Source organism: Musa acuminata, chromosome BXJ3-1 (assembly GCF_036884655.1).
Source record: "Musa acuminata AAA Group cultivar baxijiao chromosome BXJ3-1, Cavendish_Baxijiao_AAA, whole genome shotgun sequence".
Taxonomy (NCBI): Eukaryota; Viridiplantae; Streptophyta; class Magnoliopsida; order Zingiberales; family Musaceae; genus Musa; species Musa acuminata.
Genome location: NC_088349.1, coordinates 4,715,941 through 4,741,576, shown reverse-complemented (window position 1 = coordinate 4,741,576; position 25,636 = coordinate 4,715,941). Strand labels below are relative to the sequence as shown.

At 38.4% G+C, this 25,636-nt stretch overlaps 4 protein-coding genes across 5 annotated transcripts; 1 reads left to right on the top strand and 3 right to left on the bottom strand.

Moving 5' to 3' along the window:
- Nucleotides 1-255: 255 nt before the first annotated feature.
- LOC135583567 (receptor-like protein 44) lies at nucleotides 256-3,674 on the bottom strand. 2 transcript variants are annotated; one of them, XM_065136871.1, is made up of 3 exons: nucleotides 3,610-3,674; nucleotides 2,982-3,045; nucleotides 256-1,507 (listed from the first exon to the last, which is right to left on the bottom strand). In XM_065136871.1, the coding sequence occupies exon 3, from the start codon at nucleotides 1,303-1,305 to the stop codon at nucleotides 463-465; it is 843 nt and encodes a 280-aa protein (XP_064992943.1). In that variant the 5' UTR covers nucleotides 1,306-1,507; nucleotides 2,982-3,045; nucleotides 3,610-3,674; the 3' UTR covers nucleotides 256-462. The 2 variants fall into 2 exon arrangements, with proteins under 2 accessions (XP_064992943.1, XP_064992942.1); XM_065136870.1 differs by lacking the exon at nucleotides 3,610-3,674 and adding an exon at nucleotides 3,149-3,224.
- On the bottom strand, nucleotides 2,829-6,305 carry LOC135629469 (thioredoxin-like protein AAED1, chloroplastic). Its single transcript, XM_065136872.1, has 9 exons — nucleotides 5,936-6,305; nucleotides 5,082-5,128; nucleotides 4,882-4,996; nucleotides 4,155-4,199; nucleotides 4,020-4,079; nucleotides 3,848-3,943; nucleotides 3,610-3,765; nucleotides 3,149-3,250; nucleotides 2,829-3,045 (listed from the first exon to the last, which is right to left on the bottom strand). The coding sequence occupies exons 1-7, from the start codon at nucleotides 6,212-6,214 to the stop codon at nucleotides 3,646-3,648; spliced, it is 762 nt and encodes a 253-aa protein (XP_064992944.1). The 5' UTR covers nucleotides 6,215-6,305; the 3' UTR covers nucleotides 2,829-3,045; nucleotides 3,149-3,250; nucleotides 3,610-3,645.
- A 1,060-nt stretch (nucleotides 6,306-7,365) lies between these two features.
- Nucleotides 7,366-11,761, bottom strand: LOC135628177 (uncharacterized). The gene is made up of 3 exons (XM_065134715.1): nucleotides 10,993-11,761; nucleotides 9,035-9,222; nucleotides 7,366-7,937 (listed from the first exon to the last, which is right to left on the bottom strand). The coding sequence occupies exons 1-3, from the start codon at nucleotides 11,624-11,626 to the stop codon at nucleotides 7,485-7,487; spliced, it is 1,275 nt and encodes a 424-aa protein (XP_064990787.1). The 5' UTR covers nucleotides 11,627-11,761; the 3' UTR covers nucleotides 7,366-7,484.
- Nucleotides 11,762-15,029: 3,268 nt separating this feature from the next.
- On the top strand, nucleotides 15,030-20,847 carry LOC135628429 (glycosyltransferase BC10-like). Its single transcript, XM_065135064.1, has 3 exons — nucleotides 15,030-15,107; nucleotides 15,202-15,739; nucleotides 20,002-20,847. Exons 2-3 carry the CDS (start codon nucleotides 15,236-15,238, stop codon nucleotides 20,644-20,646), a joined length of 1,149 nt encoding a protein of 382 aa, XP_064991136.1. The 5' UTR covers nucleotides 15,030-15,107; nucleotides 15,202-15,235; the 3' UTR covers nucleotides 20,647-20,847.
- Nucleotides 20,848-25,636: the final 4,789 nt, after the last annotated feature.

The window sequence follows — 25,636 nt, the reverse complement described above, 5'->3', positions numbered from 1 at the left end:
AATCCTGATGCCTCACAGATCATCAGCTCAGATCCATTTTCTCTGCAGCCTCCCAGCTCACAAGATTGAGATTGAGCAGAACCAGAAAAAGATCTATTTGGAGTGTCCTCTCCATCCATCGAACTGTTGACGCACTCCAAAACAAATTAACTTATAAGAAGGTGTAGATTACGTTTATTTGTCGGAAAAATCCTGTCTTGCTTCACAAAGCTTGAAACAATTCAGAGGATCTATGGATCAAACAAGGAACAGAAGTGAACAGAACAGTGGTGAATTAGTTTCTTGGTCACTTTGGTATACATCTTCCCTATCAAACGGTTAAGCAAAATCAAAAGAGAAGGGAAGAAAAAGAAGAAGAGGAGAAAAAGGATCAAACTTTACTCCTAGAAGAATGAGAAGAGTTACAAGATGGGTCTTTGATGCTGAATTCATGGCGGAAGAGGCCCGAAGAAGACGAATTAATCAGTACTCGGGCATGAGATGGGAGATCTTCCCCTCGTCAGCGGCCATCATGGCTGCCTGCTCCGTGACCCGAAGCCAGATGCAAACCGCGGTGAAACTGAGCACCAAGCTGAGAAGCCCGCTCCCGAGACCAATCCCGACAATGGCGAGCACCGAGAGACCCCTCCCCTTTATGGGCGGCAGGGGATACCCGTAAAGGTCCCGGTTGCCGATGAAGGAGCTGGCGTTGAACCGCGGCAGCCCCGGCGAGATGCCCGACCGGTTGGCGAGCAGGACAGGGATGGGGCCCTCGAGGCGGTTGTAGGAGACGTCGAAGGTGGAGAGGCGGACGAGGAGGCCAAGCTGGTCGGGGATGGGGCCGGAGAGAAGGTTGGAGTGGAGGTCGATGACGTTGAGGTAGGCGCAGAGAGCGAGCTGCGGAGGGATGGGGCCGCTGAGGCGGTTGGAGGAGAGGTTGAGGACGGCGAGGTTGAGGAGGGCGGAGAGCTCCGGCGGGATGGGGCCGGCGAGCTGGTTGGAGGAGAGGTCGAGGGACTGGAGGTTGGTGCAGTTGGAGACGTAGGGGGAGATGGCGCCGCCGAGGGCGAGGCCGGCGAGGGAGAGCTTGTAGATCCGCCCGTTGTTGCAGGTGACGCCGTGGAGGTAGGAGGTGAAGCCGTTGCAGGGGGCGGCGAAGTTGGCCCGGGTCCAGTTCCGGAGACTGCCGCTGGGGTCCGTCAGGGACCGCCGGAGGTCGGAGAGGCACGCCTCGTCGTCGTTCTTTGCGAGGCCCCGGGGAAGCAGGAGGAGCTCGACAAGAAGGAGAATCCCCACCCACCAAAGCGTAGGCGACGGCGGCGCCATTAGAGCAAAGCAAGAAGAAGCAACGGAGTGGGAAGAGACAAAAATGAGACGTTTGCGGGAGAGAGGTCGAGGGAGAGAGAGGAGGGGATCTTTGTTGAAGGTATCATCTTACCGAACGAGGACCCAACTCCGACCTGGATTCTGATCCATATCTAAAACGTTAGATGGTGATGGATTTGGCCAAATCGAAGACACCTTGTCACTGCAAAGATATGATGTTATTCGTTCCTTGGTATTGCGAATATTTCTGCACCAATTGTAGGATGAAACGTAGATCCTAAATCAAATCCATCGAAACATAATAGTTATGTTAGTACCAAATAAACATCAGATACGGTGAATTCTTGATCGATGAGCAGACGTAATCTTGACAAGTTCGATGAACTATAGTGACACGTCTTGTTCAGAAATGAGCCTAACATGTCAAACTCAAAACACATTCGGCCATTCCACTGCTTTCAACTCTTATAACTACCACTGTAAACACCTCTTTTTCTCCCTTCTCTGATACCACAAACAATCAAGTGGTATCGTCACTTGTGTTTCGTCTTCTGGCGGGGGTGTTAAGTTGGGAGTGGAAAGTGTCCTAATCGTAGGTGGGTGACCGCCCCACTATAACAACAAGGACACACAGATGGCACATTTTTTCTACGGCTGCTCCGCTCTTGCGTCGCGTCCACTCTTACCACTGCCACCTTAGATGCTTGCATACGTAACAGGAGCAGACTCGGAAGGCTGGCTATGGAAACCACCACCGCCACAGGAGAAAGAGACGGGGGACGTTGTAAAAGGTCTCTTTGCACCTCAAAGAGTTCGATCAACTGACCAAGAGTTGAACACCGGTGAGAAAAGGCTCGGTTGTCGCCGGGGACGAAAGGCTTTGGGGGTGGGATGAATGACACAATAATTTGATCGATCAACAAACCAAACACAACTGAGAAAAGGCTCCCAGGGACGAAGGGCTTTGGGAGTGAGATAAATGACACATTAATTTGATAGATTAAACTAGATTGCATAGTCCCTGTGTTATCATACACATGTAAGTCTGCATTGCCGAACTAATATGTGATCACAATTACTTCATGTCATGTCTTCATCAGGCCTATCTTAATCTACATTATTAGAGGATGACGACGACGACACGAGGACAACAATAAAGGTCGAAAATCCTAATTATTTGATATCGACAGTCTATAATATTACACATGATTTTCAAATTAATATAACAAATTATACATAATTACATTAATATAAACTAAGAATAATTGAGGAAGTAGCATTTTATGTTATGACATAACATGTTATGAGTTGTTTGAGTTGTTGGGAACACACCATGTTATGTTATGACCTTTTCATGCTTCTAATATCTTTATTTTCTATTAAAAATGAATTTATCATTAAGATCATGATTCTAAAGGTCAGAATACTCCATCATTCATGGAGTTCTATGCCATTAATCCATTGCACAAGCAAAGATATAAAAAAGACCTCTGAAAGCAAATCACACAAGAGAAGAATGTTGGTGAGGGTGACTAACATGATAGATTCAGTAGGCAAGTGTTAAGATGATAAACACGACATTTTATCTGCGATGAGAAATTGAAAACACAACTAAAAAACATAATCTATCTTATTAAATTAATTTTCACTTGATGAATACATGCCATAATAATTACCTTATTGAGCATAGCGAACAGGACAGGTCCGAGATCACCACCTCTGCAACACAAACTTGAGCAACTGCATGGAACATACAAGATAAAACTTTAAGCCTTGTTCGAAGATCTTGAATATTTAACTTTATCAAAAGAGAGAGTTGCGGGAGAAAGATGAACGGATCTACCTTGTATAATATAAAGTGTAATAACTTGTTGGTGGTAGAAAAGAGCAAGTCTTGACAGTATTAGCATCTTCTCATAACTTTATCATCAGGTTACTGCTTTACCTTACATAATTAATCAAGTTTGGGGTAATCAAAGATGAGAAGGTTAAAAAGGGAATGTTGAATGTTGAAGTAAATGTTTTAACAACATATATTAAATTGTAGATTGATAATATTCTAGAAAAGGAAAGTATTGAATTATCATATGAACACAAACAAATTTACATGGGCAGATACAGTAGCTGAAATTAAAGAACATGTATAATGTGTTGGCTAAAAAACTACTTATAATCCAATGGAATTGGTAACAGCTTAAAAAGTGCAATTTAAAACAAGATGCATAAAAGCATTATCAGCAATCTATGAGAAGATACCACTTAACCTTGAAACAAGTTTAAAATAGAGCTCATGATAGAACTCACCTATTTAAGTTAATTATGCATGACAGTTGTCCAAGTTTATGCAACTGGGACTTTGCAGCATATGTCAAAGATTTCATCTAAAGGTGCATGATCACCCGTCCCTTCATCTTTTCTTGCATACAACAACTGCTTCCCTCTGAATACAAGCATACCACCCTGAAAGAAGATAAAATATTGTAAGAAAGTCCAGATGCAAGTGATCTGAGCTCTGGATAGAGTAAGTGAAGAAAGGAACAACCTGCTGCAGGACACTGGCCTTATCATCTGGAGTGGCTGCAATGGTATAGTTCTTGCCTACCTTTTTGATAGAATCCCATCTTGAAAACACCTTTGCCTGTTGAGAATTAGCAGCTTCACTCAAGTAGACAGATACCCAATTTTAACTATTGTAGAACAAACAAGGAACATACACTGGCAGGATTGAAAAAAGTGCGGCCCAAACCGTAATACAAGCCCAAGACTTCATAAGCCTGGAGACATAAAATCAAGAGAATTTATTCTCGCGAATTGCAAGTGAAACAGGAACATGTCACATGGTCCATTACCTTCCTATCTGGGTCTGCATATAGGCAATCTAGGGGAAAGGGCAGCTGTCCAACAACAAAATTAGCATAATTTAGTGGTTAAAGATGGCATAACAATTTTATTAGCAATAACAATTAGATATATTTTACAGAACATATCAAAAAGCAAACTAGGATGTGAACTTTGAGGAACTTAAGATAAAAGCACCATGTCTCTTGAATGTTGAATGTAATTGACGATGCATATAAGCATTTCATGCCGCATAAGCAACTTCTCCAACATACAAGCTATGTCTATAATTTATTTAGTTTTCCCAATAATTACCAACATTGACTGCACAGTTGATGAAAGTTCCCTAAAACAAGAAAACCATTTCACCAATTCCAAAGTGCTTTCCAATCAAAGGGAAAAGAACTAAAATTTAGTAACTTCACTTTCTTGCAAAACTTATTAAATGTTTCCAACAACTCAACTTCTGGACAAGGCTTGTAACTGAGACTAGATTAGAGTCACTAGACGGCAGTAAAATTGCAGCATGTTGAACAAGAACTGGAGATTTAGTTGAAAACCAGTCTAATTTATAAGAATAAACAATGAGTAATAATGTAACTTCAACTAAACTGAAATCAACAACTAGGATTTCACTTGCATGACAATTCATGTAATTATATTTATGCAAGTAAAGAATCCATGCTTTATTAAATTCTATTTGTTAAAAAAGAAATACCAAACCAGTAAGATCATCACCCGTTCAGCAAGAATGCGAGCTCTGTCAGGAGTACCAACACCAACTGCAATTAGCTTAACTCCAGCCGAATCAAGTCTTGGCATTGAGTCTTTCAAAACTGAAGCAAGTTCCCAACTAATTGATGAAGAGAGGAAAGAAGATATATTATCAGCCAATTGTGTGTCCTACAACTAGTTGACTTCAAAGGATTCTCTCTTACCAGCAAATACATCCAAAATGCCTTAAAAGTGCAACCACAGCTACTCCCTGATAAGACAAAAAGAAAATTCCTATTATTCAGGGATGACACAAGAGAAATGCTTGTCAAAACTTGAAACCTAGACTTTTCTTTTCTTCACATTAAGTTTTAGACAATCTCAAACTTAGAACCAACATTTATTTCTTACAAAAGACACAACAAAAAAAATCTAACAAATTTCAGTAGACTGTGGTGAAAAACTCTTTGAAAGTTTTATACACATAATTAAAAATCAAGAATATTAGTCACAAACAGACTCATTTGCTAAAACCTTGTAACACAATATCCACTCTAGAATTTTAAATGATTTAAATATTCTGCTAAGACAAGAAGCTCTGAACAAGCATATCCTCTCATCTCATCTTGATATTAGTCAGGATATGATGTGTCGTAGTTTATGCTTAAGGAGAACAGGAGAGGATTTTTAGTTTTATAGAAATACTATCCACTAAATCACGACCCCAACCAATAATGCATCCAACAACAGATCTCCTTGATAGATTATACGACGATTAGTACCCACAAGAAGCTAGTTGCTCTCTTTCCCTTAGAGATGCTCTATTGGCAGATACTGTCTATGGCATGAAGCTTAAAATTCGGAACATACTTTACATAGATTTCGAGAAAAAGGTACAAATTTTGCGAGAAGCAGGGTCGGACTTCACCCTAACACTACCCCAAGAGGAATTAATTCTTACCGATTTATATAAAAAGGAGCTCAACCACAACAGGTTACCCGATTTAGAAGGAGCAACAAGCAATCAATTTTGCGTATTTGCTATAAGATTAGAGAAAGAACAGAAGCAACCTCACACCTCGTTTTGGTCCCACAGATCCTTAAACAACACGGGCTCACCGGTGGACGCCGCCAAGACACTGACGCCGCCAAGAACCTCCCAGGTGCTCGCATTGGCGGCGGCCAAGGGAGAGGGATTCGCTGATGCAGCTCGGCGGACCGTAAGCGGCAGGCGACGGGGGAGGGACGGAGCGGAGAGATCGGTCAAAGAGACGGAGGGCCTCCGCAGCGGCGGCGAGGAGCGGGGCGATAAGCGAGGCAGAGACAACGCGAGCGATCGGGGCGAGAGGATCGCCATAACTGATCACCTCGAGGAGGAAGTGGAGGAGAAGGAGAAGCCCTAATTCGGAGAGCACCACACGCGGCCCGCTGTCAGCTTTGTAGTGGTGGTGAGGAAGACACCTCAGCAAATCTTTCCAGCAACCGGAAAGGCGTTACTTAACGGCTATGAACTTACACACGTGGCAAAAGCTGCTGCACCCGGAACCTCTGTGAACGCGCCTCGCTCTCTGTTATTTACTTGAGACAATTTAGTAATGAAAACCGAAAGTATTTTCTAAGCACAAATATAAGCCATCAAAACTATCAGCATTGCACAGATTTTAAAGGATCGCAGTGGAGCTTGACTGATAACGTTATTCGACATGATGAGTGAATCAATCTAAGTTTTAGTTGAAATTACAAAGTTGTGAGTTACTAACTTGTGGATAGTGGACACACTTAGGACCGTCAATCACCTCTTGTAATAAAATGACAAAGTATGTTTGATGGACCTCCTTAGCATTTCGATTTTTTAGATTTAAAAAATTATATTAAATTTTTTAAAATTATGAAATTGAAACATCTAACTATATTTTATTTATTCAATTTTATAAGATAAAAATAAAAATAATTGTAATAAATGTATCAACATAAATACAAAACAACCTTCATCTCTTGTCACTATTCTTATAAAGCCACCCATGGCCCCCAGTAGTGTCATCATCCGCTATCATCAACACCGTCCAACACTATCAACTAGAACATTAAAATTATATTTATATTTTTTATTTTTATGTTTCCATCAATAAAATAGACGACCGACGACATTATGATAAACAAAACTATTTGACTCTCACACAACTTTAGGGATTGTAATGTACATTTTTTTATATTTAAAAATTAAAATACTAAAGAGGCGTAGAGCACAATTATTTTTTTCCCGCTCAACGAGTTCATTTGACGAAGCAACATCTCAATGCATTTCAGCAAAATTTTCTCAGGATTTATGATGCACTACATATAGAAATTGAGTCAGGTTGATCACTTCATAAGCATGTACAGGGCACAAGAGAATCTTTTGCTTCTAATAACAAAGCACATCTAACGAAACAGGATGAGAGGTATTCAGAATCTACAAATAAAACAATCTAAACAGTGGGCAATATATACAAGACAGCAAGTTACCAATGAAAAAGAATAATACACAAAGGTCTTCCCCATTCGATAAGCAACAGTTCACAATATGAAGAAAACAATACCATACATGTGACGTCAAAAGACTCAAAACTATGGGATCATCTGAACAATCATTTCAGAGCTTTAGGTGCATCAGGTTCATCTTCCTCAAGATCACTAAAAGACACGTCCTCGTTGTACATAGCAATGGTGAGACTCCCTGAACAATCAATATCTCCTGTTTCATCTTTCAGCCAGTCGTCATCATCATCATCATCCGACCTTTCGATGGATGCGTTAGACACAATGCTGAGTTCCACAAGGCGTGATGTTGGTGGCCCTTCTTCAACAACGGATTTGTCAATGAATTCTATATGTGCTGCTTGAACTGGGTGCTTCTCAGTGTAAATGATTTGCTGACTCTCGGTTGATGAGGTTTCATAAGCATCTGTTGATGCTGTGACCTGCTTTAAAGGTGGAAATGAGGTTTCCTCCGACTTCCTGTAGACATCAACTAGCCTCTGTGAATCCGATTTATTCTGATTCTGCAGTTTCTGTAGCAACAAGGCTCTGGCTTCCACGACCTGCAGATATGGATAATCTTCAAATGAGCGATTTTTAAAAGAATGAAAAAAAAATATTTTAGATGTGCCTTTAGATACAGAGATCTAGATGTGTTTCAGATAAGATTTTATGAGATCCAAAATTTTGAAAAATGAAGACTCCTCTTATCAGTTATCTTAATTTACGGTATGCATGACATTGAAAACACTAGATACTATGTTTTGAGATGCCAATTAAAATAAAAGTATACTAGACCACTTGGAATCAATTTTCTTGCCTTTCATCCTATCAGAAAAGCCTATCCTATGCTATATTCTAATCAGAAGCATATAGCATCTTCTTATATGATATGTTGGAAGCATGTCAATAAGTGACACAGGACAATTTTGAATTGAAAGAAATGCATCCAGATTTTCTGGAATATGTGAATTTGTTTTATCAAAACATTTCTAAAAGTAATTAGATCAATATTAAAGATTAAAATTCCAAGAGACAAAGAAAATAAGCTCGAGTTGGCTGTTAGAAATTCGGAAATGATCTTAGTTCTATAACACTGGGTGGCTGAAAACCAAAGATATCACCATGGCTAAGTCTCTAAAGCTGACCATCAAATCATATCTGAACTGGTTATCTGAGTCAGCTAAAAATTAACTTTTTTTTACCCTTTTTCTCTTCTTCCTTTTTATTTGCCATGTCCACTAGGCTTTCATCAAGCCCCTTGATCACATGGTCTTTTTCAATATCACCAGCATTATTACTGTAGCCATCATTTCCTAATGTCCATCAGCTTAAGCATAGAATGTAAAGCTCGAGTACTAAAAGCTTGTTACTTCACCCAAAATAGTTAACCGCACATAATGGTGCTACCCTTTATTAAGATTTATAACCAAGTCTATATAGCCATCACCATGTTATATGATTGTAAGTATTGATTTTCCACCAAATTAATGACTTTTAAAACTTCTTTCAGAACAGTCCATTTTCTCATTTCCAGTGAAGTTTATATGTCAAGGTGCTTTCTCATTAAGAAATTTCAAGCAATATGTCATATCTAAAGAGAAATTAGTCAAAGCATTTCAGATACCAGAGAATATCTTGTTAAGAATAAGCAACCTACCTGGGGTGTTGAGAGAAGTTCGGCATCATGCTTATTGAGTCTAGGATGCAAAAGCACAAAATAGGTTTTCCAAAAGTACCCTTCGCTCATGTGGGTTGGACAAAGTTCAATTCTTAAAGCAATCAATCTTGGCGAAAGGCGTTCAACGGTCAGTGCATGTTCTAATTGCGCATCAGACATTTCAAAATCTAAAAGATGAAAGAAGAAAAAAGCGGTTGTTAAAAGAAAACAGAAGTATTTAAATAAGCTACAAACATCCAGCACTCTGAAGAACAGACAAAAATTGAAAACAAAATCTATTAATAAAATTCTTGAACCTAGTTAAAATATGTTAGGCATCCATGCTTAAATATATCAAGAGAAGCAACCACAAAAAAACTTCTCCCTGTTTCAGCAATAAAATGTATACAGTAGTTGGCACACAAATGAATCTGCAAGATACACAAATAGTGATAATCTATCAGTTATCTGTAAGATAGGAAAGATAGTGATAATTTATCAGATATCTGTAAGATATACAAATAGTGATAATCTATCAGTTATCTGTAAGATAGGAAAGATCTCATTGTTGGAACAAATAAGAATTTAAATAGTATTATGAAGTCTAATAGCAACAATTGAACAGTATTCCATATCCTAGATGTTCCAAGACCAATGATCAGGTACCATCTGTTCCAGAAAACAATACCACCATGAACCACAATATTTCAAACTAACTCAGGTTGGGTTAATAAATCCTTTATAAAACAACATGATCTTCACAACAAATCGATAACTTCCATCTTCGGAGCAGATTCAGATTTGAACTTTGCCTCTCACTGAAAACTCAAGGTTTGTTCTTAGGAGAAACAAAACAAAGGATTTATTATTTTGGGGCATTCTCAAGTTATCTTGTCCCTTGTCAGGATTTCATTTTAATACTAAAATTGCAAACAGAAAAGGTTAAATCTTCGTACAAATCAATGAAACACAAAGATACACTTACGTATAAACCAACTACTAATGGAGTTTATGATAGTCCCTCATCGGTCTAGTTCTTGAATTAGAACTTGTTACAGATTCAAACGATTAACATCAGGTTTAGAGTTAATCATGAAATTTTATCTAAATCAACGTTGTACCTCCTCAACTTTGAGCTGCACACAACATTCAACACCATGAAACAATGCTCAAAAGGATGACAGGGGAACCTGATTTTGTTTTCCCTTGTGACTATATTTGTATTACAAATTCAACAACAACAATTAAATTGTTGCCATTAGAGATAGAGAAGGTCCCCTCAATTTCTTCTGATGCCATGTTTCTCCTAAAGTATATCCATTATATAAAATTAGTAATCAACCACCCAACACATAATCTGATAATTTTGTCCTAATTTTGACAATAAATCACCTTATAAAATTTACACAAATATGTAGCATGTCTTTACTTAAGGTCAGGCAGCATGACAATCTAGCAAATAAATTGCTCTGATTTCAATAAGAGTGGAAGTAGTGATATTTAGTAGAACATGGACTGGCAACACTGGCCTTCAGAACTATGGACTAGGAACACAGCTCCTTTTAGCAAAACTAACACTGCTGACAAGTTCCCGAAAACATTATGTAGCTGCATAGCAACAAAAACCATGTCACGCCAACCTAACTCTGTGGAAGATAAACTTCCAAGGAAGCTTTAGTGAAGTACTGCAGGCATTCCATCATAATTAAGTATCAAAATTGACCAAAAATCAATTCTGAGGAGTAATCATTATTGAAGTACTGCAGGCATTCCATCATTCCACCAACAATTTACTCGTGGATTAAACCTAAAAAAAGGAGAATGAGTATTATGCAACTAACATCAATTTAGCAAACAATATAGTGAAGTTACCATGCCTCCTAACCTATTTGTATTAGGCAAATAGACAACGGAAGATATCTACATCAGATCAATGTGAACAGAAGAAGACAGATTACCATCAGAATCTTCGTCATCTGATAGCAGTGGGAAATCCAACCATGTCTCCGGATGCATCGAGATGTTCCGGACAAACGCCATGACCTCTTCCGTGATGCCAATAGCGCCGCCACTAAAGCTATCATCGTCTTCTTCCTCCTCCTCCTCCTCCTGCTCCTCCTCTTCGTCCTCTTCTTCGGCTTGAAGCGGAAGAAAATTGGAGGCAATCTTGGATATCTCCGAGACGCCCATATTGCCAGAAATCTTGGAGAACCCAGACCTGAATCTCCCACCGATCTCCGCGAAATCGTGCCGGATCCCAGTCATCGCCGCGGAATCGGAGGCCTCCGCCTGGCCGTTGTCGCTGGGGGACGGGGGATCGTGGCGGCGGCCGGAATCGCCGTCGGAGGATTGGGAAGGAGGGGCGAGGAAGGAGGCAACGCCCCAGAATTGGCGGGCTAGGGTTTTGGAGAGCTCGGAGAGGTCCTCCTTGACGCCACGGCTCGGATCGACCTCCTCCTCGCCGCTTCCGTCATCCGATCCGAGGGGTCTGGACTCGGCCGTTGCAGCCCGGGCAGCGATCTCGTCGGCTCCGCTATCGCTGCGGTGATCGGGGATGAGGGAGTCGGCCAGAGACCTCGCCAGCCATGACATGGCGGTGGTTATTCTTCTTCGTCGTCGTCCGTGTTGATGGTGTTGCTTCCAATGGGAACAAAGCGGTCAATTTGCAGCGCCGACGGGGTTCGGTTTCGAAGACCCCCACCGCATCGCATTCAGTCATCATGCAAATGCTGCGGGATGGTTAGAGATATGGCTTACATAGCCGAATAAAGTAAGCAGGCCGGTGCTTTATGGGCTTAGATGGAAGCCCATGAAAGGTATCGGTCCAAAGGCTTCTTCTAATTATACATTATCTCTTATAATTAATTATTTTTAATATTTTGATCTTTATATTTTTAAAAATTATATTAAAAAAATATTAAGATTCTTATATAAGATTATAAAAATAATTTTATAAGATTAAAAATCAAGAGAAAAAGATTTTATCGGAGCAACGGATTAAATATTCAATGTAACTTTTTAAAATATAAAGATCGAGATACTAAAAATAGTTAATTACAAAAGATAATATATAATTAACTTTTAAATTAATGATACAAGAAAGAATCAAATTTATTATATGATGACTAAATTGATGTTAATTTGTTCAAGATAATGCCATTAGGATTAATAAAAATATAAATTTGAATGACTCCATTGAAATCTCGCATAGGTAATCATGATATTTCGATCCAATACATCATATATTAGTGGCAATCAAATTATTAAGATAAATTAACTACATAATTAGTTAATCAATTATTATTTCCTAAAAGAAAGATAAAAATACAACACCATCTCATATAGGAAAAGCATGGATTAATTTATAAAATTAAATGAATCCACTAATTTTAACTATGGTTTAAATATCTTTAAGCCATGGTTTAGACTAATCAAATTAATTAATTCAGTTATCAGGTAAGTAAAATAAAAAGATTGAAGCGATTGTGTCACCAAAAATTCACTAAAAGATGATGATTATTGTGTTAGCATGCTTTAATTAACAGTGAAAGTGGTTTCTAATAATAAATTTGTATTGAATAGTATTGGTCTATATATGCTATAATAATGTATGATACTTACTCACTGATCAAGGATTAAGTATTTGAAAGTTAATGTTTAGATCTTTAGATTAAATATTATCTTTAATCATTATCACCTATATATTTCTTTTTTACTTGTTCTCAATTTTATTGGACGATGACTAAATTATACTTTAGTTATTTTCATATCATAAACGAAGGATATATTATGAACAAAGATAATTTTTCTGATACATCAAGCTCTTCAAATATTTCGTCTTTCACGAATACATCAGATAGAAAAGGATTGCTTTGGATTATGCCAGGTGATTCATAGCTTCTTTACACTAGATAGACATATTAGTTATAAATGAGATATATATTTTGAGATACATCTGTTGGTGTAAACAACTTCTTAGTCGTGACCTCGGAGTCGACGCGGCTCGGTTCGGGTCCGGATGACGGGTTGCTGTTTCCTTCAGGAAGGGGCTCCTTGCCGACGCGCTCGGAGAGGGGCGCTTCGCCTTCGTCCCTGCACGCAGGTCGGGTTTGAATGACGGGTCGTCGTTTCCTTCAGGAAGGGGCTCCTTGCCGACGCGCAGGTCGGGTCGGGGTGCTCGACCCGACCCCTTTGATGGTTAAGTTAGACGATGATCGTGGAAGTCCCCCCCTTTTCCCGTTTAGAATGCAAGGATCTTTATAGGGGAGTTCGGTGTTACCTGATGTGCCTGCTCGCATGGGGTAGGATCGTACCTTCTGATGACGTCTGACATCATTGTTGGCGTGACGTGCGGGATCGAACTTGAGCGATCGTTAATGGGCCTCGGTTGGCGTTACGACCCGTGTCAGCTATGCGCTGTCAATCCGACATGGGTGTCGGGCGTCAGTGACCGTCACGCAAGTCTTATCGTAATTATCACCCTCATCAACATCAAATATTTTACAAGTTTAATAATCCTAAACTGATACATCGAGCTCCTTACATATATTTTTTTTACGAGAAAATATATTATATACAAATGGATTTATTATTTTTTTATTGTGCCCTCGATAAACAAACTCATTGTGCATAAATGACATACATTTGTGCTCTCTACATTGCACCTCTAGGGAAAAGACCTAAGAACTATGAGGAGTAACATCCTCCTTAAAAGTATCATTCAGTTCAGTGGCGGCATGGGGATCAATCTAAGAAGTGAATTGGTGATGAAGGACTTCGAACTATCACTAGGATGGTGGTATCAAGTTCATCTCTTCCAAGGGCAATTGTTTTCTCAAGGGATAAAGGTCAGAGTCACAATCAACCTTCTTTTGGAGCAAAAAAATCCTTATTTAAATTGATCAAAGGTTCTATTTGTCAATCATTTCCAAAGTCACTTTGCAGTGATACAAGTCAAAGATACATCCAAGTCGACCAATCGATTAAAGGTCATTTGGAACCTTCTATTGGACACAATGCCTTTGGATAGATGCATCAAGGCATCAACTATATCCAACAATATATATCCAAGTCAACAAAGGATATAGTAAAAAGGTAATTCTTTTGTATGATATTTTTTTTTTATCTTGGTGGTAAACGTCTTATCCTTATAAAATTACTTTGGTAAATTACGTTAGTCCTTAAGTAGGGGCCAACGGCTAACTTATCCAACTTTCCGGGAAAAACTCGAACCTAATTCCTATAGTGATGGATATAAGCGCAATTGAAATTCCCGAGGAGTTATACATTTATGTATTGATAAATAAATTACGTCCAATAGGATTTGAACCTATAGAAGACCTTAGTCCTATCTAGGCTGTTTATTCAAAAAAAAAAAAGATTAGATCTTATTGAAATAGAAAAACAGTTTTTCTCTAAAAAAAAAATATTTTTTTTTACTGACGCACGAAGAAAATATATATTTTTCGAAACGAAACGAAACAAAATCTAACAAAATTGATAACTTGATAAAATAATTTTTCGAAACAAAACGAAACAAAGATAATTCGGCTTAGTGAGTGACTTACGTGAATGATTATATCGATGATTTATCCAATAAAATCCTTTTGACGATCGAATTAGTACATATTCATAGTCATTAAAACTATAAATACTAATTCAATTTATTTTAAATAAAAATATATATGAAAAATTACTTTATATATCATTAATCTTGTAAGATAATTCAATGAAAGAATATATCATTTAAATATTTTATTGATGCGACATATCCAATAAGTTTATAGTCTCCTATAGGTGCAGTATAAGATTCCACGTGTTGTGCCCTCATTGATCGAAAACTATGGTTATATCAGTATTTAATATTTAATGTGTGTTATGCGCATTAATTTGATTAATTAATGCCTATCCCATCTTAATTAGTGTGGCGTGGTTTTAGCCCGGCCCACATTATCTCGGCCCAGCCCCATATCAGCCCTCACTTGATACGTTTGGGCTCACAACCTCAGCCGCCGCGCCGTCCCGTTCGCGAAGACTCCGCACCTTGCATCCCTGGCAACGCCCAAACAGACTGGTATCTCCTACCAAATCTCCCGGGATTTCCATTTCCTATCTGGATCTTGTCCTCTCCCGTTGCTGATCAAGTAGGAGACTTCTTGCGTCTGTAGTCTTGGTAGATGGTGAAACCCTGATCTCGCGAGGATGCAGTTGAGGGTTTCCTCGTACGAGGACGTGAAGGAGTCGGCTCAGGCGAGGGCCGCCCAGCCCCGCGCCTCCCGGCGGCTCCTGCTTAAGGTCCTGCTGCCTCTCCTCGCCCTAGGCGTCGGATTCTCGGTCTTCGGCATGTACCTGACGCGGCTGCAGGTCGCCGCCCCTGTTGTCGCTGCCTTCCGGCCCTGCGTCGAGAAGCCGGCCGACCTGGAGCGATGGATCCAGCCGCCGTCCGATTTGATGCACTCGATGAGCGACGAAGAGCTCTTCTGGCGGGCGTCCTGGGTGCCGCTGGTGAAGAAGTACCCGTTCAAGTGGGTTCCCAAAGTCGCGTTCATGTTCTTGACCAGGGGGCCTCTCCCGCTCTCCCCTCTCTGGGAGAGGTTCTTCAGAGGGAACGAAGGCCGTTACTCGATCTACGTCCATACGCATCCGTCTTACAAGATTAACTTCACTTCGGACTCCGTTTTCTTCAAGAGGCAGATCCCTAGTAAGGTATTCTATCCATCATCCCACTCAAAAAACTGAAGCTTTTAACATTTTTGCTGCTTTGTATTGTGGATCGTCCTTGATAACGTACCAAATCTATAAAATTGCATCTTGGGAATAGCTTAAATAAAATGTCTGATGGACATTTCTTAAGTTTGCTTGAGTGTCTCAGCTTTCAGTCAGTTGGCTTTTAGCAGAGATATCGCGCACAAGGCTGCCTTGGGTTAGATGTTACTCGAGGCCGAGTTGTCCATGTGGTTTATCCAACCCTGTGCTAATGCAGATTTTCTGAGAATGGATGTTTCTGACACTGTCATACTTGTGATTAGTTTGTGCCATTTATATGACAAGTCAATATTCTTTGCTTTGCAGAGCATCTATGGATTGACAGTTAAAAAAATGACAAAGTGTCTTGTAAAGAATAATGTTAAATCAAAATTAACTTCCTTCTCCCATGGAAACCGAGAATCCTAACTTGTCAAATTTAAATATTAAATTTATAGCTATCTTCTTCGCTTGAATTAATAAAAAGTTATCCAGGGTTGGTTGTACTAATTTTAGGGTGTACTTATGTTAGGTTACTGCTTAGATAGACGTTAAGAAGGATTAGCCACAGGCTATCAACGTCCTTCGTTCGAAGTGTATGCAATCAGTTGGTCTGGCCTTGTTCATGTGGCTTCATCAGCTACCAAAAGAGTGGTATCATACTCTATTGTAAGTTGCTAATTTTAATTGGATCATGTTAGTAGCCTATTGTTGATCGAATTTTCTGAAGGACTCAATGGCAACAAAGATAGGAAAAGTAAAAGTCTCAGAGGAGATAGGAAAAAAATGTAATGTTTGGGATATTAAATTGGTGAAAATTTTGTTTATTGTAGAATCTAATGTAGATATTCGATATGCAGTATATCACACCTTCTCTATCTTACTTGCGATAGAGTTCTTTTCTCAATTACTAAGGACTCTTACAGATAACTTCGAGAGGAATAGAAATTGAGCCTTGTCATGATCTCCCCTTCTGGAGGTAAGGGAGATCGAAAGGAGGAACAGGGAAGGGCTGCAGAGGAGGGGGAAGTCAGGATTAGGGGAAGATTGGAGTAGAAGAAGATGGTAACGAGCTAGATGATATTGCAAGACGGGGAAACTAAGTGTGAGGCCGGGATAGGTCAGCCCATGTGCCAAGCCATATGTCAGGATAGGCCAGTTCATGCTTGAGCCAAGACATCCCTGCAATCATGCCATGCCAACTTGGTCTTAGCCTGTTGATCCCTGGTCCGTGATTTAAAAAGCGCTAGCCGTCAAAAAGCGCTAAGGTCCAAAAACGCCCGAGGCGCTAGGTGCTCGCCTGAGCGAAGCAAGGTGCTAAAATATAAAAATATATAATATAATTAATAAATATAATTATTTAAATAAAAATATGATATTAAATTGAAAAAATCTTACAAAATCACAATATCATATTAACAAAAAATCTCAAAATTCAAAACAATAACAATAATTTTAAATAAATAAATTAATAGTATTAAAATCAAAATAATATATTATTTATCTAATAAATAAAAAAATATTGTTATTAGTATATTGTTAATATACTGTTAACAGTATACTATCGAGTCGATGTGAGAAGAATTAGTAGCGAGAGCGGAAGCGACGAGCAACGACAGTGACAGCGGTAGCGGGAGCAGGAGCGATGAGCGGTGATAGTGGCAACGGTAGCGGTGAGCAATGGCAGCGACAACGGGAGCGAGAGCGGCGATAGTGGCAGTGGTAGCAGCGAGCAGCGGGAGCAATGAGCAGCAGCAGCGACGAGCAGGGTTTTAGGGTTGGGAAGTCGCGAGAGGAAGGCTGATATCAGTGCTTTAGTTGGTTCGATCGAACCAACTAAAGCACTGGAGACCGAACCAGACCTAAAACGTTGGTTCGATCGCCTGGTTTAACCTGGGCGCTCGCCCGAAGCTCCAGGCGCCTGGGCTTGGGCGAGCGCCCAGGCGGCGCCTCTTTGAAGTGTGCCGCCTGGAAATGAAGCGAGGCGTTTGGGCCTCGTCTTGTCTCGCCCAAGCACCTATTGAAATCACTGCCCCTGGTCCAGCATGGACTTGGCACAAGCTACAGAGCAGTGCACAACACTGCAGTAGCACATGTTGTTGCCAGTCATTTCTTGCCGCAGGTTAGGGAATTCTAGAATTTGGCATCAGAATCAATATACAAATTCGTGTGTAGGTTTAATCAATATTATTTTAGTTTTCATGCCTGGTGCTTATGTCCAAATGAGGTGCACTTTGATGGATTGGTTTTATTTTGATGCAATCAAGGTGCCTTGGGTTTGCTTGTCTTGTTTTGTGCATTCAAAACTACTATTGTAATGTACATTGATGCAATTGATAAGTTTTCAAGTTGGTCCATTATGAACTTTAATGGACTTTTATTGTGCTTAATATGCATATTCGATTGATGATATAAATGCCTCATAGAACAAAGGTTGATTCATATATTGTGTGAGATACAACAAAGATATAAAGACAATCTGTCACGACTCAAGCTTGATGGGCTAACTAGCCCATCAACTTTATTTGATCTAAACCACTAATCAAAATGCTTAAGCTGAAGTTGATAGTAGTATACTCATCAGACCTTTATAAGTCAATCTTAGTCTTTTTCATTTCTGATGTGGGACTAATCGAGGTGTTATAGTTTTCCCCACTTAAGGGCTTGGCGTTCTTGTTAAGTCCCAGCATAGCCCAGATCAAACCCTAGTATGGTGCATGTAAGACATAGCCCAGTAGTGGTACCACACCGTGACGACTCATCTGACTCCATCCACGAGTAGCCCTTTCTTATTTGAACCCTCTCACCATGCCTAAATACCAATTGTCACGACTTGGGCCTAATGGGCTAATTAGCACATCAACTTCGTTTGACCTAGACTATTGGTCAAAATGCTTAAGCTGAAGTTGATAGTAGTATATTTATCAGACCTCTATAAGCCAATTTTAGTCTTGAGTGGGAGAAATTGTAACACTCTGATTAGTCCTACATCGAAAGTGAGCAAAATTAAGATTGGCTTATAAGGGTCTGATGAGTGTACTATTATCAACTTCAACTTAAGCATTTTGGCCAGTTGTTTGGGTCAAAGGAAGTTGATAGCCAATTAGCTTATCAGGCCCGAGTCGTGACATTTAATATTAGAGTTGACCTAGTGTTTGGGTATGATGGGGGGCTCGAGTATGAAATGACTACCTGTGGATGGAGTCAGAGGACTCGTCATGACGTAGAGCCACTACTAGGCTACGTTTTACATACACAATGTTAGGATTTAATTTGAGCTACGTTGAGCCTTGACGAGGACGACAAGCCCTTGAGTGGGAAAAATTGTAACACCTCGATTAGTCCTACATTAGAAGGGGGCAAAATTAAGATTGACTTATGAGGATATGATGAGTGTACTACTATCAACTTCAGCTTAAGCATTTTGATCGTGGTTTAGGTTAAACGAAATTGATGGACCAATTAGCTTATAAGCTCGGGTCGTGACACAATCACATCATCATAGGCGACTTTTATGAAAGGAGCTTGATGAATTTAGTGCAAATGCATTTGACTCTTAATTTTTGGTAAGGTTGAGTGTTGTATGGTCTAAAATCAAATTAGTCTAGACAAAAAATCCTGGGATTGATTCGAACATTGATTGGTATTGTAAAACCATGCTTTTGAGCGACCTATTTAGATATAATGCATACTGTTGATTCTTGAAGATGATAATCAGTTTATGAGTGTTTAGAAGAGGTTGGACCAAAAAGAGTGCTTGGTTCAGCTGTAGGATAACTAGCCTAGGAGTTACAACACTTCCCAATAAATACATGTTATACTTTACAGCGGCATCAGATTTCTGCAACATTGAGGTCAACAAGCCTCCAGAACCTGATCAAGCAACACTCGAGAATTATTTTATGGTGCAAGGACAACCATGATGTATTTTTTCATATCATAGATTGATTCGATTAAGAATATGCTTTTCTTGTCATAAATTAGTTTGGTTTGTTTATCTTTTGACTCGAGGAATCATGGGGTAATCAATTTATAGAATGTTGTTATGGTTAGTCTTCTCAAAATGACACGGTGGGAGCAGTTTTGTTAATTACTCATTTGTGATAATGTTGCCAGTATGAACTTTTAAAATACTGGGAATTGCATTGTCTTTTATTTATATCTAATTCATTAGACAAATGGTTTTATTGGACTCTCAATTGATTTAAACATCTAATGCATAGGTGTCTGAGTGGGGGCAGATGAGTATGTGTGATGCTGAAAGACGGCTCCTTGCAAATGCATTACTTGATCTGTCGAATGAACGGTTCGTGCTGTTGTCTGAGTCGTGCATTCCATTATCAAATTTCAACATCACCTACCAATACTTGATAAGATCAAGGTATAGCTTTGTCGGGCTGATTGATGATCCAGGTCCATATGGAAGGGGAAGATATAACCCGAACATGGCACCAGAAGTGAACATCGACCAATGGCGTAAGGCATCTCAGTGGTTTGAGGTGAATAGGAAACTGGCTCTTAGCATAGTCAAAGATGCTACTTACTATCCAAAATTCGAAAGGTTCTGCAAGCCACATTGTTATGTGGATGAACATTACTTCCCTACGATGCTCTTCATAGAATCAGCCAATCTTTTGGCCAACAGAAGCATTACATGGGTAGACTGGTCAAGAGGTGGTGCTCACCCAGCAACCTTCGGCGGGGTCGATGTAACAGAAGCATTTCTCAAGAAAATCCTTGGGGGCCAAAATTGTTCATACAATAACCAACCTTCATCTCTCTGTCACCTTTTCGCAAGGAAGTTTGCTCCAAGCACACTGGAGCCTCTCTTACAATTGGCACCCACTTTGCTTGGCTTTGGTTCGTAGCAGAGAATATGAAGGTAACAGCACATTGAAGTTCTACTAATGGTTGCTTTCTCGGATTTCAGGGGATCTACTAAAAACTAATCTGTTTTAGTAGTCAAATTATGTAAACCTATTCTCAACATAGCCTCACAAATTTTCTGTATAGCAAATTTACAATTATTCATTACTCTATACAAGTGACCGGTCTTGGTTCGCATGAAAGAGTTGGGTTGCTGTGCTATTTATTGCTGCAGCACGTTATCATTCTGAGCTTATTATTTGATGTCCAAATTATTTAGTTAAAATCTTATTTTTCCAAATGTGATTTGTATTCTCTCCAAAATTATCTGTCAAAGTTTTGCAGCTTATCATCCTTTTATTGGAGTAACCTACCAATACTTCACAACATAGGAGTGTTACAGCTTTTCTGAGTCATTTCATGAACATAGACCCTTCTCCATTGGGATCATCTGCTGCAACACATTTGGTACTCTCAGCTGTCTTATTCTCACTTTTAATTATTGCTGTCCAATTCAATTGGAAAACATTATTCTTCTGAGATCTTACAATACAATTTAATGTGTATACATATGGAAGAATAAGGCTAGTCACTGTTCGGTAGATTACTGAAGAACTATCAAATTAATTATCTTTAATTAGCATATTTATTTTGGAATAGAAAAGAATAAAAAGGTGCCCCATAGAGTGGAACTGTCGTAGCTCCCACTTCCGTTGCTCACCTGCCCCCGTCTTCCTCCTCAGTGGCGAATTATTAGGGCAAAAGCTGGCCAAGGACATGTATCCATTTGGCTTCACCCTATTCCGTCAAAGAGGATCCTTGGCGAAGAAGAAACAGCATCATGCAGTCTCATCAATGCACACCCCACTCACTGCGCTGCTCATAAAACAAGCATTATATGTCTGCACAGTGGAGTTGGAACCCAAGCCGTAACTGTTCTCAACACTCTACTTTCCCATCCCGGTTGTGTGAGTTGCCAATGATGTCACAGAGGGATAAAAGCAGCAGCTTGGACTGGAAGGAGTCATGGGCTTATAACCTTCTAATACTATGTCATTTTCTTCACTTAGCCATCATACAAGATCCAAGAGAGATGAAAGAAGCAAGAGGGAGGTCTTTCTTTGCATTCAAGCAAATAGCCGGTTGGTGGTGGCAGTAACATCTCCCCGTAAAAGAATGTCATTTTCTTCACTTGTCATCATATTTCATGGCTTTGGAAACATGACACCAACATACAAGGATTATTCACCCAGTTGTGGAGTTGCCACAAGATCACAGAGGGTTAATTTTAAACAGCAAGTTGAGGAAGTCTTCCTTTGCAATCAAGCAAATGGCAAGGTGGTGGTGATGTTCAGTAACACACAAAGGAAATCCCACCTTGGACTGGAAGCAGGCATGGGGTTGGAGGTTCATCTCCTCATAAAAGCATGTCATTTTCTTCACCTGTCATTTTTCATGCTGGCTTTGGAAACGTAATATTATTATACAAAGATTATTGACCTCCACCACCATGTGATCTCCTATCTTGCTGGATTTGAATGAGTGATACATCATGTTATTTCTATTGGAAGAACATGGTGGCTATGACTTTTGGATTGTCCTTGTCCATAGTGTGGTCCTTCATCATCAACTGCTCAAATAAAAAAGTATATCACCTGCTGCTACTACCAACCAGACTGATCCAAAGGTGTCAATTCTCTCTGCTTTCTGCTTGAAATTTTCTTCAGGTGGCCTGATTTCTTGAGTTGGAACCATCCTGATTTTTCATCTCCTCTGCCCTCTGTCAATCTCAGAGCTGAAGTGGGACATCTGTCGATATATCCATATTGGCAAAGTTGGTGTTGCTGACAAAAAGGTCACTTGGGTGTTTCAGCAATCCTACAATGCCCTTCACAGAGTACTGTATTGTGTATGTGTCCATGTGGAGAACTTTGTAGAGAAACTCATGTCCCTGAAGATAAGGATGTGACATTAATGCCTGTCACAGTTTCTTGCAATTACAAAGGCTTGAAATAGTCAAACCCTTATGCAATGTTCTGTAGAAAAAGCTTATGCAATAAATGTGAAGCCTTTAATCTCCAAGAAGGTCAGGTACTCAAATCTGAACTCCATATTTTATTTTTTCCAAATAAAAGAAACTTGTATTACTTAATGAAACACAAACTCTAAATGTCAGAGGCATAAAAAATCAATACATCCATAAATTGAGAGGGACAATCTCCTCCCAGAAACCTGGTTAACAGCTTGATTAGCTTCTCTACATGTGTGTTCAAGAGAAGCAGTCAAAATGTTTCAGGTGGAGAGCTCTTCCACTGAATAATTTCCTGCAAAATTCTATTGTCATTCTCCACTTACACACAAGCTCTATTTCCAGCTGCCTTTTGGTTTGTAACCCCTGCAGCACTGCATCAGCTTCACAAAAAAGGATACACTTGTCTTCAATGGACTTGCATCCAAAAGAAATAGCATCACAATTGTCATTTTCTCATTTCTGATAACTGACCCTAACTCCTATTTTAGACCAGAATTTTGGATTGAACATTTTTAGTTGCAAGTACAAATTCAAGGAAAGTTAGTCCTCATTCTTCAATAAGTCAACCAAGTGCTTTTAAATCTCACAAACTCCATAGCCAAGCAAAAAATTTGATTTACTTAGATAACTTCCAGCAATAGGAAATTAACTGGAAGAAATCATAAGTTTGGTGCTGACTTTTAGGTGAAGAAATAAATGAAAGAAGAACCACTGGTGTTGCCCCTTTTTTTTTTAGTTTTTAGGTGAAGAAATTAGGACTTCTTAAGCATAGTTGGAGAAAGGACTGATTAATGACTTCCTTGTCATCAATCTGGGAGATTCATGACCATCTTGCTGGGCCACCTCATTCTTTTAATGTTCTCAGTTCATTAATATGCATTGTCATGAGTTAAATGCATCTGCAGATGAGGAATATTTCCCCTCATTACACACCTCACACTTGTATTGAATATTCTTCTCCATTGGTTATTTATCTTTAAGACTATAATATAAGGGATTTCTTGGAATCTATAAAAGCACCTTCTTTACTCTCAAACATGCCTTAAAAATAAAACAAATATACATGACCTTAAGTTAGATTTGTTCGACAACATGACTATAATCCAACTGACCTTGGAAACACTAGTAGGCAATGAATACATGATTATTTCAAGACATGGAAAGAGAAAAAAGAGGGATGAGCTTGGAGCAATACTACCAAACCCCACCCACTCCTTTCTTGTGCCACACAAACAACTAGAAGTTCTTCTTCCCCTAAAATATTTATATCAAAATGTCTCTTTCAAATCAATTCAGCTTCTCTCTCTCTCTCTCTCTCTCTCTCTCTCTCTCTCTCTCAAGTTGGGTGCTATACATTGGAATTCTGAGATGATAAATGTATCTAAGAGTCATGGAACTGAAAAAAGAGTATAAAATTAAAATGTGCCTGAGTTGCTTAAACATCAGTTTTCTGGAGTGGAGATATTCTTCATTTAATTCATCTTGCTTTGGAACTCCAGGAATCTTACATTTATTTCATGCTATTTTATTCACTCTTCAAATCGTAGATTCTCATTCCCAAATCCTCCAAGATGGAGATGAGAAATGAAAAGGTGTTGAAAGATGCACAAAAACAAAATTTGCAGATATATATATATATATATATATATATATATATCTGCACAGTTTTTTTGGAAAGTTGTAATCATGATTTTTTTTCTTAACATAAATATTGTATTATTTTATTTAAATTATTAACTCCCTTTTATCTATAGTATGGCTAAGAAAATGATTAAAATTGATTTTTTAATCATGTCCATAAATTTAAAAAAAAATAAATTAACTAAATTATTAATTTATTTATTTTCTAATGAGTGATTTTATTTTTAGAAGGTAAATAATTAAAATTCTATTTTTATATGTGAACCATAAGAAATAAATATTATAATTCTATCTTTGAGAGTTTATTATAAAGCAAATTTAAAATATAAAGGGGAGAGCTCAATCTTTTACTTTGTAAAGGACTCCTCTCTTATTCCTCGTTCAGCCTGGAAGATTGAGGAAAAAATTCCATGCAGAGAGGATCTTGAGGAGAGGTTGGATTTTTTTTTTTGTTATCAGTTTTTAATTCATATTTTAAAGTTTTTAACATTAGAATTATTATAATTTATATGATGCATAATAATATTTAAAATTTAAAATTTTATGATTAATAAATAACGATCATTAAATATGATATTAGAATGATTAGTTAATTTAATAATAGTTATAATTTATTTAATTAGACATATTTATGTTTCAAAAAATTATGTGTAATTTTTTTATGATTTAATTAGTTTTAAATTTAGAATCATGAATCTAATTAGTTAATTTATGAACAAAAATAAATTTGAGATTAATTATTATTTTATAATATTTTAAAGCACTTTTGAAAATATTAAAATATAATTTAATTGTGTCAAATTAATATCTAACTTGAGTTAAGTTGATTGAGTAAATCAACCCATGTAGCTAGGTAAAACTATTCAATTAGGATTCCTGATTAAGAACTATTAAGAGATTGATGCCTCACATTTTTATGATTTGATAAAACTAATAATTTCATCAGGATGAGTTATTTAAAAATAATTATTAATTTTCTCCTTTTTTTATAGATTAAATTGATTATATTAATATAATTATTATCATGTATTATATGTTACTATGTTGAATGGTCCATATTTGAAGTAAAACTTATGAAATGTGCTATGGATCTATTATATTAAGCATTATTTTTTATAGTATTTTAATATACTACTTAATTGATGCATATATTAATAAACGAATGATCATGACTATATTCGTATGGTACTGAGGACAATAGAAGACAAATAAGATGATTCCCTTTAGAAATTAGTAATTTGTCAAACGTGGCAATTAGATAATTCTTTCATAAATTATTAAAAAGAATATGTCCCCATTTTGATAGATGAAGAACACCA

Excerpts from the sequence above, each read along its gene's own strand:
- LOC135629469 (XM_065136872.1), bottom strand. The coding sequence starts at position 6,214 with ATGGCGATCCTCTCGCCCCGATCGCTCGCGTTGTCTCTGCCTCGCTTA. Across the intron at positions 4,200-4,881 it reads CTCGCATTCTTGCTGAACGG|CTGCCCTTTCCCCTAGATTG; the intron begins GTGATGATCTTA and ends GTTGTTGGACAG. Across the intron at positions 3,766-3,847 it reads AGGCCAGTGTCCTGCAGCAG|GGTGGTATGCTTGTATTCAG; the intron begins GTTGTTCCTTTC and ends ATCTTCTTTCAG.
- LOC135628429 (XM_065135064.1), top strand. The coding sequence starts at position 15,236 with ATGCAGTTGAGGGTTTCCTCGTACGAGGACGTGAAGGAGTCGGCTCAG. Across the intron at positions 15,740-20,001 it reads AGAGGCAGATCCCTAGTAAG|GTGTCTGAGTGGGGGCAGAT; the intron begins GTATTCTATCCA and ends TCTAATGCATAG.
- LOC135583567 (XM_065136871.1), bottom strand. The coding sequence starts at position 1,305 with ATGGCGCCGCCGTCGCCTACGCTTTGGTGGGTGGGGATTCTCCTTCTT.
- LOC135628177 (XM_065134715.1), bottom strand. The coding sequence starts at position 11,626 with ATGTCATGGCTGGCGAGGTCTCTGGCCGACTCCCTCATCCCCGATCAC. Across the intron at positions 9,223-10,992 it reads AGATGACGAAGATTCTGATG|ATTTTGAAATGTCTGATGCG; the intron begins GTAATCTGTCTT and ends TTCATCTTTTAG. Across the intron at positions 7,938-9,034 it reads AACTTCTCTCAACACCCCAG|GTCGTGGAAGCCAGAGCCTT; the intron begins GTAGGTTGCTTA and ends CCATATCTGCAG.